This window comes from Euprymna scolopes, chromosome 1, assembly GCF_053919585.1.
Source record: "Euprymna scolopes isolate OS-2025 chromosome 1, ASM5391958v1, whole genome shotgun sequence".
In the NCBI taxonomy this organism is placed as follows: domain Eukaryota; kingdom Metazoa; phylum Mollusca; class Cephalopoda; order Sepiida; family Sepiolidae; genus Euprymna; species Euprymna scolopes.
The window spans coordinates 72745523-72762332 of record NC_136482.1 but is presented as its reverse complement, the minus strand read 5'-3'; the positions used below and the strand labels follow the sequence as shown (position 1 = coordinate 72762332).

At 36.0% G+C, this 16810-nt stretch overlaps 1 protein-coding gene across 5 annotated transcripts in view; it reads right to left on the bottom strand.

Annotated features, from left to right (window-relative positions):
• LOC145240709 (putative tubulin polyglutamylase TTLL9) overlaps positions 1-16810 on the bottom strand; it is a 209885-nt gene that overhangs the window by 57912 nt on the left and 135163 nt on the right. For 4 of the 5 annotated variants that reach the window (XR_013862527.1, XM_080104001.1, XM_080103997.1 and 1 more), the window contains 2 exons: positions 14403-14524; positions 8940-9073 (listed from right to left, as the gene is read on the bottom strand). Coding sequence is in view for 4 of the 5 variants with exons in the window: in XM_080104001.1 (XP_079960127.1) it covers positions 8940-9073; positions 14403-14524 (256 nt within the window). In the remaining variant the exon portion in view is untranslated. The remainder of the gene's footprint in view (positions 1-8939; positions 9074-14402; positions 14525-16810) is intronic. The other variant, XM_080104007.1, reaches the window with a different exon arrangement.

Below are 16810 nucleotides of genomic sequence, written 5' to 3'. Positions count from 1 at the left end.
TATTTATGGTAGTTTTGTAATATACTGAACAGGGTTATCTCCCTTACACTCCAATGAAACTATTGGTGCCCTTTATCACTAGAGGGCATAACAGTATTTTACGGTACAGTTTGTAAATAAAGCGAGCGTGAAACGGTCATTTTGTTTCAGCACGTGCTAACAGCTCATTCATCTATAATGTTAATTTTGTCTTGTGCATTTTTATTCATGTGCAGTGTTTATGTTAATACACTTTAATTGGTGACGAGGAACGAATAATGCGGAGGAGTAACAAGACAATTTAGAAATAAAACCGGTGAACACGCACAACCCAATGAACCAGTAAAAGTTGCTGAGGAACGGATAAAAATGACGAATGAAATAGTACGGAAGAAGAATGGTCGCACTATATTGAGAGAGTAAAGTTTTTTTTTTACTGCCAATGATGTGTTGAATGAAGGTAAGAAGCGTGCTATATTTTTGTCGGTTATTGGGGCAAAACATTATGCTATTCTCAAGGCTTTAGCCGAAAACAGGACTGAGCAGAAAACATTTGAAGAACTGTGTATTGGAGAGACACATCAGGCCGACCGCCAATGAGATAAATGAACGTTTCTTATTCAACACGAGGGACAAACGAGAAGGCGAGTCCATCAGTGAATATGTAGCCACACTGAGAAAAATGTAGCAGTATTGCAACTTCGAAAAAAAAGTAAATGAACACATATGTGATCGTTTGGTTGTGGAAGTGAAAGATGAGAAAATACAGGAGCGCTTGCTTGGCGAAAGGATGCTAACTTTGGACAAGGCTATTGAAATAGTAGTGTCCATGGAATCGGCAAGGAAATATTCCAACTTGATGTTGGGAGCACAGACAAATGAAAGTGAAACAGGTTGCGATTAAAACGAGTGTTATCGTTGTGGAAGCACTTGGCCACCAGGTGGACAAGTGCCAGTTTAAAAACAAGGAATGTTTTAAATGTAGACCAATCGGGCATACTCGTCAGAAGTGTAGACAAGAAGAGAGCAGGCCTGCTAGCTCAGCAGCACGAGGGAAGGAAAGCAGGGCGGTGAACAATGTGGAGGAAAATTGTTGTGCAGAAGAAAATGAAATAAATATGGAAAAGCTAGACTTGCACACAATTGCTACACTTCGGACACCACCAGTATTAGTGGAACTACTAATTAATCAAGAGAAAGTGGTCATGGAAGTGGACACAGGAGCTTCATGCACAGTAATGAGCCTAGAAAATTTCAAGATTTTTGGACAAATTCGTGATCTAAAAGAAAGCCATGTCAAGTTAAGAACATACACTGGCGAGTTAGTTAAAGCACATGGGACTACAGACGTGGAAGTAATCCAGGGAGGGTTAAAGCATCGTCTACCTTTTCTGGTGGTGAAAGGAAATGTACCGACACTTCTTGGCCGCAACTGGTTAAATAAGGTAAAGCTAGATTGGAGAGCCAGGTTTCTTTTGACCAGAAAAATTCCCCTTCGAGGTTGGAAAAGCTTCTTAAAAAATTTGAGTCGCTGTTCAGTGAAGAAATGAGGTGCTTAAAAGATTTTAAGGTGAAAATACCCATTGATAAGATGGTGAGTCCCAAATTTTGTCGGGCAAAACCAGTGCCTTATACCATAAAAGCAGATATGGAGAAAGCGCTAGATTGTCTGGAAACCCAGGAAATTTACAAAAGAGTGGAGTACTCTAGGTGGGCTGCCTCCATTGTACCAGTTGTCAAAAATGATAATGGAGTCATCCAGATCTGCGGAGATTACAAGCAAACAGTAAACTGGGCATCACCATGTGACAACTACCCCATTCCGTGGACAGAAGATATATTTACTACTTTGAAAGGGGGGTCAGAAATTTAGCAAGCTCAACTTGAGCCATGCCTATCAGCAACTGGAATTGGATGAAGAAACCCAGGAACTGCTAACAGTAAACACCCACCAAGGATTATACCATCCCACCAGACTACAATTCCAGACAAAGTAGCCGCCATGACAGAGGCACCTCTGTCACAAAACATCACAGAATTAAGAGCCTACCTCGGGGCACTTAACTATTATCATAGTCATTTGCCGAATTTATCAACAATACTGGAACCGTTTCACAGCTTAATGAGGAAGTGTACTTACTTGGTATGGGGTGCTGGACAAACAAGGGCCTTTGACCCATCTAGACCTATTCTAGTGCAAGTAGATGCTTCTCCCTATGGACTGGGAGCTGTAATGGCTCACATAATGGAAGATGGAAGGGAGACACCAGTATGCTACATCTCACAAACGCTGTCTGAGGCAGAATGGAATTATGCGCACATTGAGAAGGAGGGGCTGGCCCTAGTCTTTACAGTGAAAAAGTTACACCAATATCTGTATGGGAATAATTTTATGTTGTTCACCAATCACAAACCGTGATTGGGGTTGTTTGCTGAACACAAACTGATCTCTTCTCTTGCTGCTGCCAGAGTTCAACGCTGGGCCATATTTCTAGCTGCCTATGATTATAGGTTTGAGTATTGTGCCGAGTCCCTTAATGGAAATGCAGATTGCTTCAGTCATCTTCCTATCAGTGGATAAGAACAAGATGCCACACTAAATACTAACAGGATACACATGTTTAACTTGATTGACGCTCCAGTGACTGTGGCGGCAGTGAGAATAGAGATGAGAAGAGACCCTACTTTGAGTTTGCAGTTATTGAGAGAGCCGGTAAAGCTTGTGGAAGCTGCATGCTTAATCAAAGCAACCCCAGCAAGGCTCCCATCCATTGCTGGGAATATCCAAGTTCACCATGGGGGAAGAGTCCACTTAGATTATGCGGGTCGATTTTGGGGCACATGTTTTTAATAGTAGTGGATGCTCATTCAAAGTGGACTGAAATATGCATAATGAAATCATCTGCTATGACCACAATTGAGAAATTGAGAGGGATCTTCGCAACACATGAACTGCCGGTATTAATCGTGAGTGACTACAGTCCCTGTTTTACAAGTGAAGAATTCAAAGCATTCATGAATGCCAACGGAATTCGGCACATTTTCACAGCTCCTTACACTCCTTCCTCAAATGGACAAGCCAAACACAGTGTACACATCTTCAAGGAAGCGCTTAAAAGGATAGAAACAGACCGCAAGGCAAAACTTGAAACCAAGGTGAACAGATTTTTATTCACTTATAGGGTAACTCCCAACTCATCAAGTGGTGTTTCTCCTGCCGAGCTAATGTTCAAATGACAGTTAAGAACAGCGTTTCATTTGGCAAAACCAGACACGTACAGGGCTCTGGGTGTGAAAAATAAAATGGGAAGAGGGAGCAAAGTAATGGTACCATTCCATGAATTTAAAGTAGCCAATCCTGTACTTGTGCGTAACTATGGATCTACTCGATGGATTGAAGGTACCAGTCAGGAGCAGTGAATTTTGAAGTGGAAACCGGTAGAGGGCTAGTAAGGAGACATGCGGACCAGCTTTTGAAACCCCCATCACTGGCAGCAGTGGATAACACTGCAGAAAATCTTGAGAATTCTGGCACACCTAAAGTTTCCAATACACCTGAAGTTCCTGAGGAAAGTTTAGTACCTGAGAGCAGGCATATAGAAGAAGTTGCAGGGACTCCAGCAGTGGTAGGAAAATCGGCATCACCACCCTCTCGCAAGTCAGGACATATTCAGAGACCACCAAAAAAATTTGAAGACTATATTTGTGATCTGGAATAAGATTGAAGGGATGTAATATATTAGACAGGGTTATCTCCCTTACACTCCAATGAAACTATTGATGCCCTTTATCACTAGAGGGCATAACAGTTTTTTACGGTGCATTTTGTAAACAAAGCGAGCGTGAAACGGTCATTTTGTTTCGGCACGTGCTAACAGCTCATTCATCTATAATGTTAATTTTGTCTTGTGCGTTTTTATTCATGTGCAGTGTTTATGTTGATACACTTTAATTTTAGTCTCTTCTCCCTTTTTAAATATCTTTTCACATACTACAGTCCCAATTGTACCGCACTTATTTGCTATAGCATTTGATTATTAATTATATATTATGATCTCAAAATGATTTAAATGCTATTATAGATCTATGAACACACCACACACACAAACATATATTAAATACATATAGAATATTATATATATAATATTCATAATATATATATATATATATATATATATATATATATGCGATAAAAAATGTGGTAAGGCAATTTATAACGTAGGGGTATGAAGAAATTTCCGAGAAGAATGAAAATTGTTTATCTTTGTAACACGTTACCAAAAGGGGAGGGGTACAAGGGAATTTACGGGAAAGCAAGATCCCTGTATCTTATCGCACATGTGACACAGATAAAAATAAAGGCATGAGATACGGGAACCGAACACAACAAAAATATGAGAAGGAACGAAACAAAAACACCAGTGGTAATATTTTCAAAATTCAATTTTATTATAAAACAATGAACTATGGTAGGGAAGGAATAATGCAATTAAGTGAAAATAAAAATAGAACAAATTATAAAGATGGGGAGGGGTATCTTTATCTACTATTCGAAGATGCCAACGAGAAATACATCAAAACCAAAAAAATGTATCTTCAATACAAAAAAAATGATGGCAAAATGAATTCAATGTTTTAAAATATGAGAGAGGGAAATATTCACGGAGATGACTTACTGAGTTTCTTCTTTTTTTTTTTATCTTTTCTTTCCTTTTGCTCCAAGCGGTTGGTCAAAATGTGTTTAATATCCGTCCCTCCGGATTAAGATGCACGTTTGTAAAGTTTGCCGTTTACTGTCATCGACGTCGCGTCCTTTTGCCGGTGGTATGGAGTTTCTTCCAGGTGCTATCTCCTTTTGCTGAGTTTCTCCCACACGTTTTCTCCTTTTGCTGGTGATGGCGGGGGGGGGGCCTATACCTCCTATCTCGACGACATCGCTGCCTCTATCGCTGAGGTGGCGACTGTCGTACCAAAATGGCCTCTTATCTTTTTTTTTTGTGTGTGTGTCTCTCTCTCTCTCTCTCCCTCTTCTCAGTATCTGTCTTAGTCCTTCCTTTTCTTTATTTGTCGCTTAGCAACTGGCATGGGTCACGAAGCGGTCACTAGCCACCTAGTGTACCAAACGCCTCTCCCATTTCTCTCCTTTTCTATACTCACTGTCTCTTTCTCTCTCTTTATAGGTTTAGCCTCTCCCTCTTTTTTTCTCCTATACTCTCTCTCTCTCTCTTGAAACTACGTTCATTTGCCTCGGTGATAAGATAAAATAAAATAATAAAAAATGATACATCTCTTGTTGGCCCGAATTAAATATTTCGATTTTTAATTAATTACGTAATCCAAGTCATGGATTACGTCACAATACACATACACACACACACACACACACACACACACACACACACACACACATATATACAAGTCGCCTTCATAGTCGCCTTCTAGTAATCAATGAACCGAAAACACAAACGGCCTGAATTACCTCCCTTTAACGATTATAAGAAACAAAATCGACCCAATTTCAAACAGAATTAACTAGCAGTACTTAACAACTTAATTGGATTATCTCTCTTCAAATCATCCTAAGCAACGACATAAAAACATTTTCAGACAGTAAATAGATTAGAACACTTCACCCGAAATGTCCTACAAGGTTTATATATATTTAATACACCCATTTTACTATATTCTCATATTCAATAAAATTCTAAACCTGAAATGGTCTTATCCATGTACCAATAGAACGATAATCTATAAACATTACTTGCCACTAATACGAAACTAAAACTAACCGTAACATCTTTACAAGGTTGTTATGGCCATAATAAAAATATAGATACCAAATTTTTTTAAAATTCTTTTTACAAAAAATCATTCATTGGGAAATAAAGGAATTTAGGAATCCAACAAATGGGATATATTTATAAAAATTTTTTTTCTTTTTTTAATGCTTAGCCCCCCCCCCCCGTAAAAACTTCACATAACTCTGTTCTTAAATAAGGATACAAAAATTAGGCGATACATTAATATTTAAATGGGCTTTTCCATAACCACAACCAAGGTAAATGTTTCTCGCATGCTTTTCCCATTAGGGATTCCTCCCCCTTTTTTTTCTATTCAAAAAATGCTACATTACCAAAAGTGTATTTATTCATAAAGTCTGAAGAAATGCTGGTTTCTGAAAAATTTCAAACGATATAATGCTTGGAATTGTCGAACTGGACATTGAAACAATTGTAACATAAAATGAAATACACTTTTTGTTCCCATCAACACCTTGTATTGAAGTCTTGATTTTGCACACACAGTATATATGTATAGATATACATATATATGTATATGTGTGTTTATATATATATATTCAAGCAAATATTATTAAATGCAATGGAAACACTTTGCTTTATAATTCTTTTATTTAATTTTTCGATTTTCTGTATAATATTTTTTATATCAAAATCAAAATATGAATAAAAGTTCCATAGTTGTTGCTGTCATGGGCGCTTTCGATTCGTCCACGAATCATCATCAGGTGTTGAAGTAAAAGTGCGAAGGAGCGAAAATGAGAATTAAAAGTGAAAACTAAAATATACAGTAAACGGCGTTAGGTGATCATAAGTTAAAATAATTAGCGTCGATGAAAAGTCGATTAAAAATTCGAGTATTAAAATTAGCAAGTTCGTGGACACTGTAAATAAAGTCCCTCCACTACGAACTATGCAAGGCATTACTGCTTTTCTCGAATGCAACATCATTTATAGTGTGTTGAAGGTTTCTAATATATGATGCTTCAAGAATTTTTAATTTTTTAATATTATTTTCATGTTGTATAATTTTTATGTTGTCAACGAGGACCTTTCTAAGATTGAAGGGAAGACAGTTCTGTTCTTTTATCAAATGTTTATATATATATATATATATATATATATATACACTTGTGCCCGATATTATTCATACCCCCTCTTGAAAATTGAGTTTATTAGGTGTAACTTTGTAAGAATTTATTGTTTACGTCCATATTGATACATATTCTTAATAAACCTCTTCTGATCATTTTCGTCATTTTAAAATCTCGGGATACTTGTAATAAAAGAAATATACAGCTATTTATAAAATCTGCAATGTTCAAAAATAATCATACCCCCTTATTTTTTCAGTATTAATCGAGTTTCTGACTGTTTGTTTCCTGTTTGATTCTTATTTTGAATGCTTTTATACAACCTTTGATTAATTTCATTTCGTTTTTTGCATTTTTCAGAAATTAAAATGATATCAACTGAAAACCAAAAAAAGAATAAAAATTATTAGAATGGGGAAGAAAAAAGAGCTTAGTAATGATCTTAGGACTAAAATTGTGAATTCACATAAGGATGGTTTAGGTTACAAGTCAATTTCCAAGAAATTTGAGGTCCCTACAGCAACAGTACAGAGCATCATCAAAAAATTCCAGACCCACCACACAACAAACAACTTGATTGGTAGAGGAAGGAAAAGGAAACTGTCTGCTAGAGCCACCAGGAATATTGTAAGAAGTGTTAATGCATATCCAACCACCACTACTAAGGACATTTTAGAAAATCTGGAGTCTTCTGGCATAAAAATATCAAGGCAAACATTGCAAAGGACTCTGCATGAAAATGGTCTGAAAGGAAGAAGACCAAGAAGGACTCCATTGCACACCGGAAAACACCTTGCAGCACGTCTAAAGTTTGCTAGGACCCATGTGAATTCTCCAGAGTCCGTTTTCTCAAGTATTTTGTGGACTGACGAAACAAAAATTGAATTGTTTGGCCATATGGATGCTTCTTACGTTTGGAGGAAGAAAGGAGAAGCTTACAACCCAAAGAACACCATACCCACGGTGAAACATGGTGGTGGTAGCCTGGTGTTTTGGGGCTCCTTTTCGGCTAGTGGTCCAGGTAGTTTGGTCAAGATAGATGGAACCATGAAGAAGGAGCAATATTTGGAGATACTCCATAAAAACATTAGACAGGATGCGGAGAAGCTCCATTTAGGACCAAACTGGGTCCTTCAACAGGATAATGATCCAAAACATATTGCCAAAATAGTCAAGAAATGGTTTGAGGATAATCACATTAATGTTTTGGAATAGCCTAGCCAGAGTCCTGACCTGAACCCTATCGAAAACCTCTGGCACATATTGAAAACTGAGGTAAAAAGCGGAAACCTAGAAATTTGAGGGATTAAGAGAACTACTGCATTGAAGAATGGTCAAAAATCAGTGTTGATGATTGTAAAAACCTTGTTGATAAATATCCAAAACGGTTACAGGCAGTTATTAAGAATAAAGGGCATGCTATTGACTATTAGTAAGAGAGGTATGAATAATTTTGAACTAGTGCCATTATTGTTTTTCTTAGTATAATGCTTCAAACTTGCATAATTTATTTATTTGTTGAGTTTAAATTAAATGCTTATGCTTGATTTATTGTTTGAAATCCCTTTAATATTGTCTACCTTCTGGCTTGAGCAATATTCTTATAGAAATCTCAAAGATCCGAGGGGTATGAATAATATCGGGCACAAGTGTATATATATATATTTATCAAATGTTTATATATAGCACTAGTATTATTTAGATGCATGGTTATTTGCTGTCATTGTATGCCCAATGTATGTATTATTTTCGAAAGATAGATGATAACATACTACGCACATTAAGTAAGCGTATCTATAGACTAATAATTTAAAGTTCTTAGTAGTTTATCACCTTCTATCTTCCTTTTTAATAAATAGGATCTTCCAATCGAATTCATAATCTGGAAATCATGACACACATACGTACGTACGTTACTACGGTATTAATATAATAATAATATATAGTACTTAATATTACGTTATTACGGTATTAATATAATACTAATATATAGTACTTATAATAATACTAAATAATAATCATAAAACCAGTAATTAAATAAAAACGTATAAATTTAATAAACACTTACACTTTTAGCTGATCATCCAAAAGAATGTCATAACCAAATGTTTCAAAACAGTGTTTGTCGTTAATAATGATCTTTTGCACACTTTGAAGACTTTTTATAATGGCACAGTCAATTTGGCAGAATATGTCTGACACCTGCAAAAATAATGTAGCTGTATGAGAAGAAATATGAGCAAAAACGTTATAAGTAAAAAAAAAAAAAAAAACATTCTGTGGTATAAACAATAGTATTTGAAGAACACAATCTTTGTGTGCCCCCCACCAGTGAATTCAGTTTTATATCATGATGAAATTCGATCTTCCGTCCTTTATCTTAGCATCCCCCGTACAAACTTTTCTTATCTGATCTCTTTTCTATTTTCAACCGTAACAAAATTTTCTTCTCAAGGTACTGTTAATTCTAGTATTATACCTTTTCTTCATATTACACGACAATAGGTGATCATTGTCTGGATGATACCAACGGGAACATCAAAAAGTTTTCCAGATATACATTTAACTTCTAGTTTCCAATCCATTAATCATGTATGTGCGTTGACAACTTTTGTGTCTGTTTTGTAGAATTTCATCTTTATTGGTTTAATCTATAATATAAATCTCACTTGTCTGCTTAAATGTTTGTATGTATGTATGTATGTATATCTTGCAAAAACCTTCGACAGAGGCGACGGATTTTCACAAGATTGGTATCATTTTGAAACTCGACCCTTCGGACGACAAATATAAAAAAAAAAAATTGGCCAAAAACATTAATTCCTTCACCCACAACTGGGCACTTTTCTACAGGGAGGGGTCACTTTTTTCACCAATATTTTCGAAAGCTAGCGCCTCTTTTCGATTGTCTAGCCTATTATTTGATCCTATGTCACTTCCGGTTTGGTAATGAGAGCAGCAGTTAACGCGTCATGTTTTTTTTTTCACTTTCTTTTTCTCTTCTATCTTTGGCACGTTAAGGGTTCGAGCCTGCCTGCCTCCTACCACTTTTTTCTTTTGCACTTTCAATTTTCCTTCTTTTTTTTCTTCTTTTTAGCCACAATGCTAAGTCATTAAACACTGGAATTATTTTAATGTTGTGTCATATCAACTGTGACAACTTGTGATAAAAAAGGTGGCTACATAATTTTTTTGCTAACAACAATCAATATATGCTAATAGCCTGGCAATCTAAATGCATCAAAAGAATAGTCAAGAGCACTCTTGGTGCAGAGACTTTGGCCATGGTTGATCTCACTGAAGCCTGCCTTTATTACAAAAAATTGATATTAGATCTGTTACAACTGGAAGACAACCCTACTAACATCAAGATAACATGCAAAACAGACAATTCCTGTTTGTATGATGCGGTGCATTCTACCACACGAATACTTGATAGAAGACTGCGGATTGAAATGAAAATTCTTAGAGAAATGGTTGACAGAGGAGAAATTGCAGAGATATCTTGGATACCCACTGATAAACAGATTGCTTATGGTTTAACCAAAAAGGGAGTCCTCTTCTTTAAAATTCTTGGATTCACATCTAAACCAAAGGAATCGTCAGTCTAATTTTAAAATGTGGAGTTATACAATTTTGTTTAACCATTTCCTTTTTTTTCTTTTCTCTGCAGACAACTTTTTGATGCTATCTCCTGAAAAGTCCATCCTTAGTACCAGAAAGGAAAGTGGGGAAGTGTCATATCCCATCCTAGTTACCCTGCCCAAGGACAGACTGATGATCTCCCCTTGTATTGGACGAGGGCCACCAGGGGGCGGAAGGGTGATAGACAGTTCATTACTTCTCTTCGAGACAAGTTGCACGCATTGATACTCTGAATAAACATCTTCCATTTACCACATCATCGTCTGGACATTATTTATTTTACTTTAACAATGTACATACGTGTTCATACTGTTGCCAAACCCATCAAGAACATTGATGCTAGTAAAGCAACTAGTCCTGACAATGTTCCAGTTATAGTACTCAAAAAGCTTCAACCAGAACTAGCACTAATTCTTGCAAAGCTCTTTAATCGATGTCTAAAAGAGAAATGCTTCCCAACACCTTGGAAATCGTCATTAGGTTTTTACATGTAGTCATTGATAAATAGAAGTCTAAAACTCAAAGTATCAACACTGGCATGCCTCAAGGATCTACCTTCCTTATCTTCATCAATGATCTACCAAATCACATTCTAAGTTTCTTCATTGACATATATGCAGACGACACTACCATCTATGTGCAACACTTCAAAGAACAACAATGACTAAGATCTCTCTCCTCTGATCTTGAGCACCCTGTTTTGACAAGCTTCTAGGTCTGACCTTCAACCTTGACCTAAAATAGATTTACATCAAATCTGTTGCCAAAGTTGCTGGAAAACTGGTTACGTCATTCTACCACTCCAGTAGGTATCTCACTCCTCGCTCAATCCTCTACCTGTCTAAGAGCCTGTACTATTGCCACATCTGGGCAGGAGCTGCTCAGAGCACCTATCCTGCTTTGATAAAGTTAAAAACCAGTTTGGAAATCTCATAAGAGATGCCCTTTTCTCTTCCTTGCACAGAAAAGATGTTGCAAGCCTGTGTGACATGATCGTCCAGGGGTCGGCTGAGCTCCCCAAAAGGAGGGGGGGGCTTAAAATTCACTAAAGAAAAAACGGCAAATGTAACTCTTTATTAAATATTGGTGTGCTCATGCAACAGCAAAAATCCCTACTGAGAAAAAAAATATATATAATATATGATTTTATTTAATCCATCAACAAACAATGTCATTTTAAGAGTTGAACGAAAAATATTCTGTGAGCCAGTGCGAATAGGTGATGACTCAGGTTTTGGAGAAGTTATGTTTACACCTTGAGTACAGTTTACCTCGACTCAGGATCACGGGCATGACCCCGGAGTCATAAGAACCTGCTCACAAACTTGCAGGTGCAACTCATGGGGGAATTCCCACTTTCTGAGGAGACCAATTGAAATATGCTGGAAGTTGACACTGTCATGGGCGATTGATTGCAGGAACAACTTCGCTTCACCCCACTCTGAAATATATATAGCCGAGTGCAGAGCCAAGAAACGGAAGATAAAATGAGTTATTTTTGAGATTTGAGATTGATTTAGCTTGAGACAGCTTGTAAGCCGAATTATTGCTCCCCGCTCTCCGCAACGCCCTGTTTCGCCAACACAATTTTGCTGAAAGAAAGAGAGAAAGCATAAAGATTTAATTATCGATTTAGAGAAGTCGTGACTTGTACTGTAAAGAACATTTGTGTATATATATATATATATATATATATATATATATATATATATATATATATATTGAGTTTGTTCTTTTTTCTTGTGAATTGAATTATCTTACTGCCGGAGGGCGCATTGTTGAGTTACTGTTTCTTTTTCTTAGCATACGAGCAACTGGCGGAGCGATGGCTTATCAACCCTGATACGAGGAGAACTGACAAACATCCGGACGTGATTGAAGACTGACCAGTGCAACCAACGGAGTCCTGCCTCATGAAAAGGTCACATCTGGTCGCAGTTGACCAGGATAGTGACTTAGATGAGATCAGAGGTCACACCTGTCCCTACTCTATCATTATTTTTATGGTGCTCGTCTGAGCTTCAATCTATGGTCCCATCTTGCCAAACCTTCACAAAAAACACTCGTCTAGCTACAACCACTGTCAACAATTTCCCTTACTCCCTATCTGTGCCTAAATCTAAGCACAAATTCCATAAACAAAGCTTTTTTTTAGAATTGCCCACTGGTGGAAGTCTGTTCCACTGGTCTGTTTTCAAGTTGACTACAATATGGTCATTTTCCAGGCCAATATAAACAAGTTAAAGTTAAATAACCAAATTCTACCCAATTTCAACTAATGATTACTACACTGTTGTCCTAGTGACAACCATACATTCATTAATCCTTATCCGTGAGTGACCTTCAGACCTTGATAAGTGGTGACTCTCTTGTAAAAAAAAAAAGTCATCTGGCTCCTGCTGATTGAGTTACTGATTCATTATATTTTGTAATTTCATAAGGAAATAAACAAAACTGTTCTTCACCAACATCGCAAATCTCAACTCCAACATTATCTCTCAGTTGTCAAAAATTCAACTGCTTGTCTTCCTAAATTCTTCCTTCTTAAAGTATTTGTGCTGATGAATAAGACTGATGGCATAGAAAAGTTCTTCACATAAAAAATTATTACATCTAATTCTAAAAATATGTAAACAAGATGCAAATCATATAAAATTGCATACAATCCTAAAATTTGAGCTAATTTTTAAAATGTTAACACCAGAAAATTAGCATTCTTAGAAGCACAGGACTTCAATCCCTATTTCACATAGTTTTCAATGTGTTTTTAGTTATTTTACATAAAAAGTAAAATGAATTCTAATTATTAATATCTAGAAAGTATCCGCCCTAGGATAGGTAAAATTAATTTCCTAAACAGAAGAGATTTTACCACTTCTATGTATTCTTACAAAGATTAAAATAAATATATAAACCTTATGTCTAGAATTCTTATTTTAATTTTGATCAAAATCCATTAGATGATTTTGATTCTAGAAAATGTCTAAAATTAAGCTTTAAGAAATTGGAATTCAGAGAACCTTGCTTAATTGATGACCATGGATCAAAATCAATGCAAATCTGAAATATTTGAATTAAAGGTAGTTCTCATATTATGCTTTATGAAAGCCTTTAAAAAAATCCAAAGAAAATGAAATTTGGGGAATACATATATTAATTGCTGCCTCATACCTATTTTTTTAATTTCACAAAAATCGGTCATAGGTACCTGAATTTTCTTGAAGGGCTTCCACTTTTTTTTACCTCTTTGTATAAAATAAATTAAACTAAATATAGTCCACATTCGAATCCCTTGGCAACTGTATTATAAAGTCCATAATGATGGGTTGATTAGTTTAGGAGTAAAGCCTCTACATGCAACTATATAAACATACCTAAATACCTTTATATAGAACAAAAGCTTAATATTCTATTTAACAAAGTTCTATAAAAGCGATATAAGTAATTTTTAAGATTCTAGTCATAATGTATTAGCAAGTATAGATAAGCAACATTGAGCTTGGACAGTACTAAAATGGGTGACCATTTGAGAATACCAGATGCTGTATGTGTTTTCCGCTTATTTCAGCATTGTTTTCAGTTATCCTGGACTTCTCTTTTGGAAGGGAATTCTTCAACTATTATAATAGTCTTTTTTCCTCTCTTTTGTATTTTCCTTTGCCTTTGAGTAGCTTTTGGCCTTGATTAATTAATATGCAAAAAAAAACATCAACATAAGTGAGACTAACAACTTGTTCTTTTGGTGAGCTTTATTTTGCTGGAATATAATTTCTCTCTTCCTCCTCAGTAAAACATTCATGTGATACTATCAAAAATATAAAACAAATAAAAAGAAAGAAATAACATTTTACATGATTATTTTTTACTAAGAAAACATGATACTTACCACACTTAATCCATGCTTTGAATAAAGATATTGTCTTAACTGTTGGATCGACCATTTGCAGCCCTTTTCTGGATCATAATCTGGGGCGGTTTTCTGAATTGCCACATTTGTTAAATGAATATCTTCCAGAGCAAATTAAGGTTTTTTAATTTGTTTTTATATTTTAATATGCAAAAAAAAGTAGCAACTTCAACTGAAGGGTTACTGCATAATCAGTGGCGTAGCATCAGTTTTAGCTGCCCGGGCCGGTCAGAAAATTTGCTGCCTCCCCCCTGCTGGCATATAATTACCCTCCCCTCCACCCGCTGGAATATAATAATCCCTCCCCTGCCTACTGCTCTTTCTTTGATCTGATCATTTACAGCATCTGCTCGAATACTCCATCTAGTTTCCATAGTCCGCTTAGACCGGTCAATTAAATCAAGACGTCCCAACGATGTGTAGATGCAGAAAAGAACGAGAACAACGGTCCAGTATGTCAAAAAAATGTAACAAGCCAGATTTAATGAATTGTTAGTGCATGGCACAAATAGAGTTTTTGGGTTGATTTCAGAGATTCGTTTCTGCACACCCAATCGATGGCCTGCCATAATAGCAGCATCGTCAAATGCCTGGCCAATACAGTCACCAATCTGAATCCCATCGTTCTCCAGTTCTCTCAAAATCAGTTTAGAAATGTCTTCTGCGCTTTTACCTTTTGTCTCGATGGAGCGGAGAAACAACTCCTCCATTGTCACTTTATTTTCGTCAATTTTTACGTAATGCAATACCTCATTCATTTGGTCCTTGTGAGATACATCAGGAGTGCTATCAAAAATTATGCAAAAATATCTGCTTTCTTTAATCTGATCGATGATTTTCTTTCTCAACTGCTTTGCCAACATGCTCACAAATTCATTTTGAATTTCTGGTGACAGATAAGAAGTAGCGATTTTTTTTGCCAGGTTAACTTTCACCAAATGTTCACGGAACACAGGATCATACTTGGCCAATAAATTTACCAATTCTAAAAAATTCCCTTTGTTTTCTTGATCTCTTTCATCACTATGGAGGTCTTCCCAGTGACTCCGTAGTACCAGATTCTGCTTGGCGGGAAACCTGGTGATGTCCAGCAATCTAGCTAGAATTTTCTCTCACTTCTTAGTTTCCTTCTCAATAAGATGTTGCTCTACTTTGTCAGCTATATTTCCTTCAGCAAGTCGGATCTCTAGATCCTTCCAGTTGAGAAACACTTGAACAATATTAAGTGGACGGAAAATGATTTTTCATTTCAGAGATATTGTAGCATTTTAGAACACTAACAAAAAATTATTATTTTCCTCATAGAAATAAATTCTGTAAGCTTTTGGGGGGTCTAAGCGATTATGCATGGTTTTACAACCTTGCTAGTCAGACTTCGGCTTAGTGAACATTTCTACAATGTTAGAGTAGCCTGTAAATGATTATTACTAATCATTTTAGGTTAAATTAATGTACGAAAGTTTAAATTTAAAAATAATTGTTTGTACTTTTTTCCGGCAAGATTTTCAAGGTGTCCATATGTAATCGCATGAAACAAAATGAAAGTCGAAAAAACAAAAGGAAAATATCATTTTTAGCCAGGGGTGTTAGTCTAAACTTCTCACAATATTAGTAAAAAGTAGTTCTATTATAATTATCTGTATCTTGCTTTTTTGTTTCGTTTTCTTTTTTGCATTAAAACAAATCAATCTACTACATATCTATGACATTGTCAGTTGTAATAATTTAATATATGTTCCTCACACACACACTAAATACATTTTTTGTTTGCGGAAATATATGTAGACATGAGAAGGTTTTACAGTAATTCGAAAAAAAAAAAAGACAAAAACAAATCGCTAATTAAATATTTCGAAATTGTAAAAGAATTGGAATCGGGAATCGTATCGGATCAGGAATTTAAGACAGAATCGGTAATTGAATCGGAATCGGGAAAAAATTTGGAATCATTCCATCGCTAGTATATATATATATATATATATATATATATATATATATATATACGGGGGCGTGGAATAAGTAATGCCCCTGACCCACTTCCAGTTGTCTGATCTAGCAGAAATTTTGTATGTGCAATGATTTATATCTCTACAGGTTATGTGGCAAATTACAGCTCTGAACTAATTGTGCTTTCTGTTTAACAGGTGTTTGAACTGTGTGAAATGGAGCCTGTTGAATGTCGAGCAATGATCTGTTTTTTTTATTTGAAAGGACGCACACCACAGGAGACTTTTGATGAAATGAAATAAACTTATGGTGATAGTGCCCCATCATATGACCTTGTAAAACGCTGGTATCATGAATTCAAACATGGTCGAAAGTCTGTGGAAACAGCTCCCAGACCTGGTTGCTTCCCTTCTGCCATTGGTGAGGCATCTGTCCGTCAA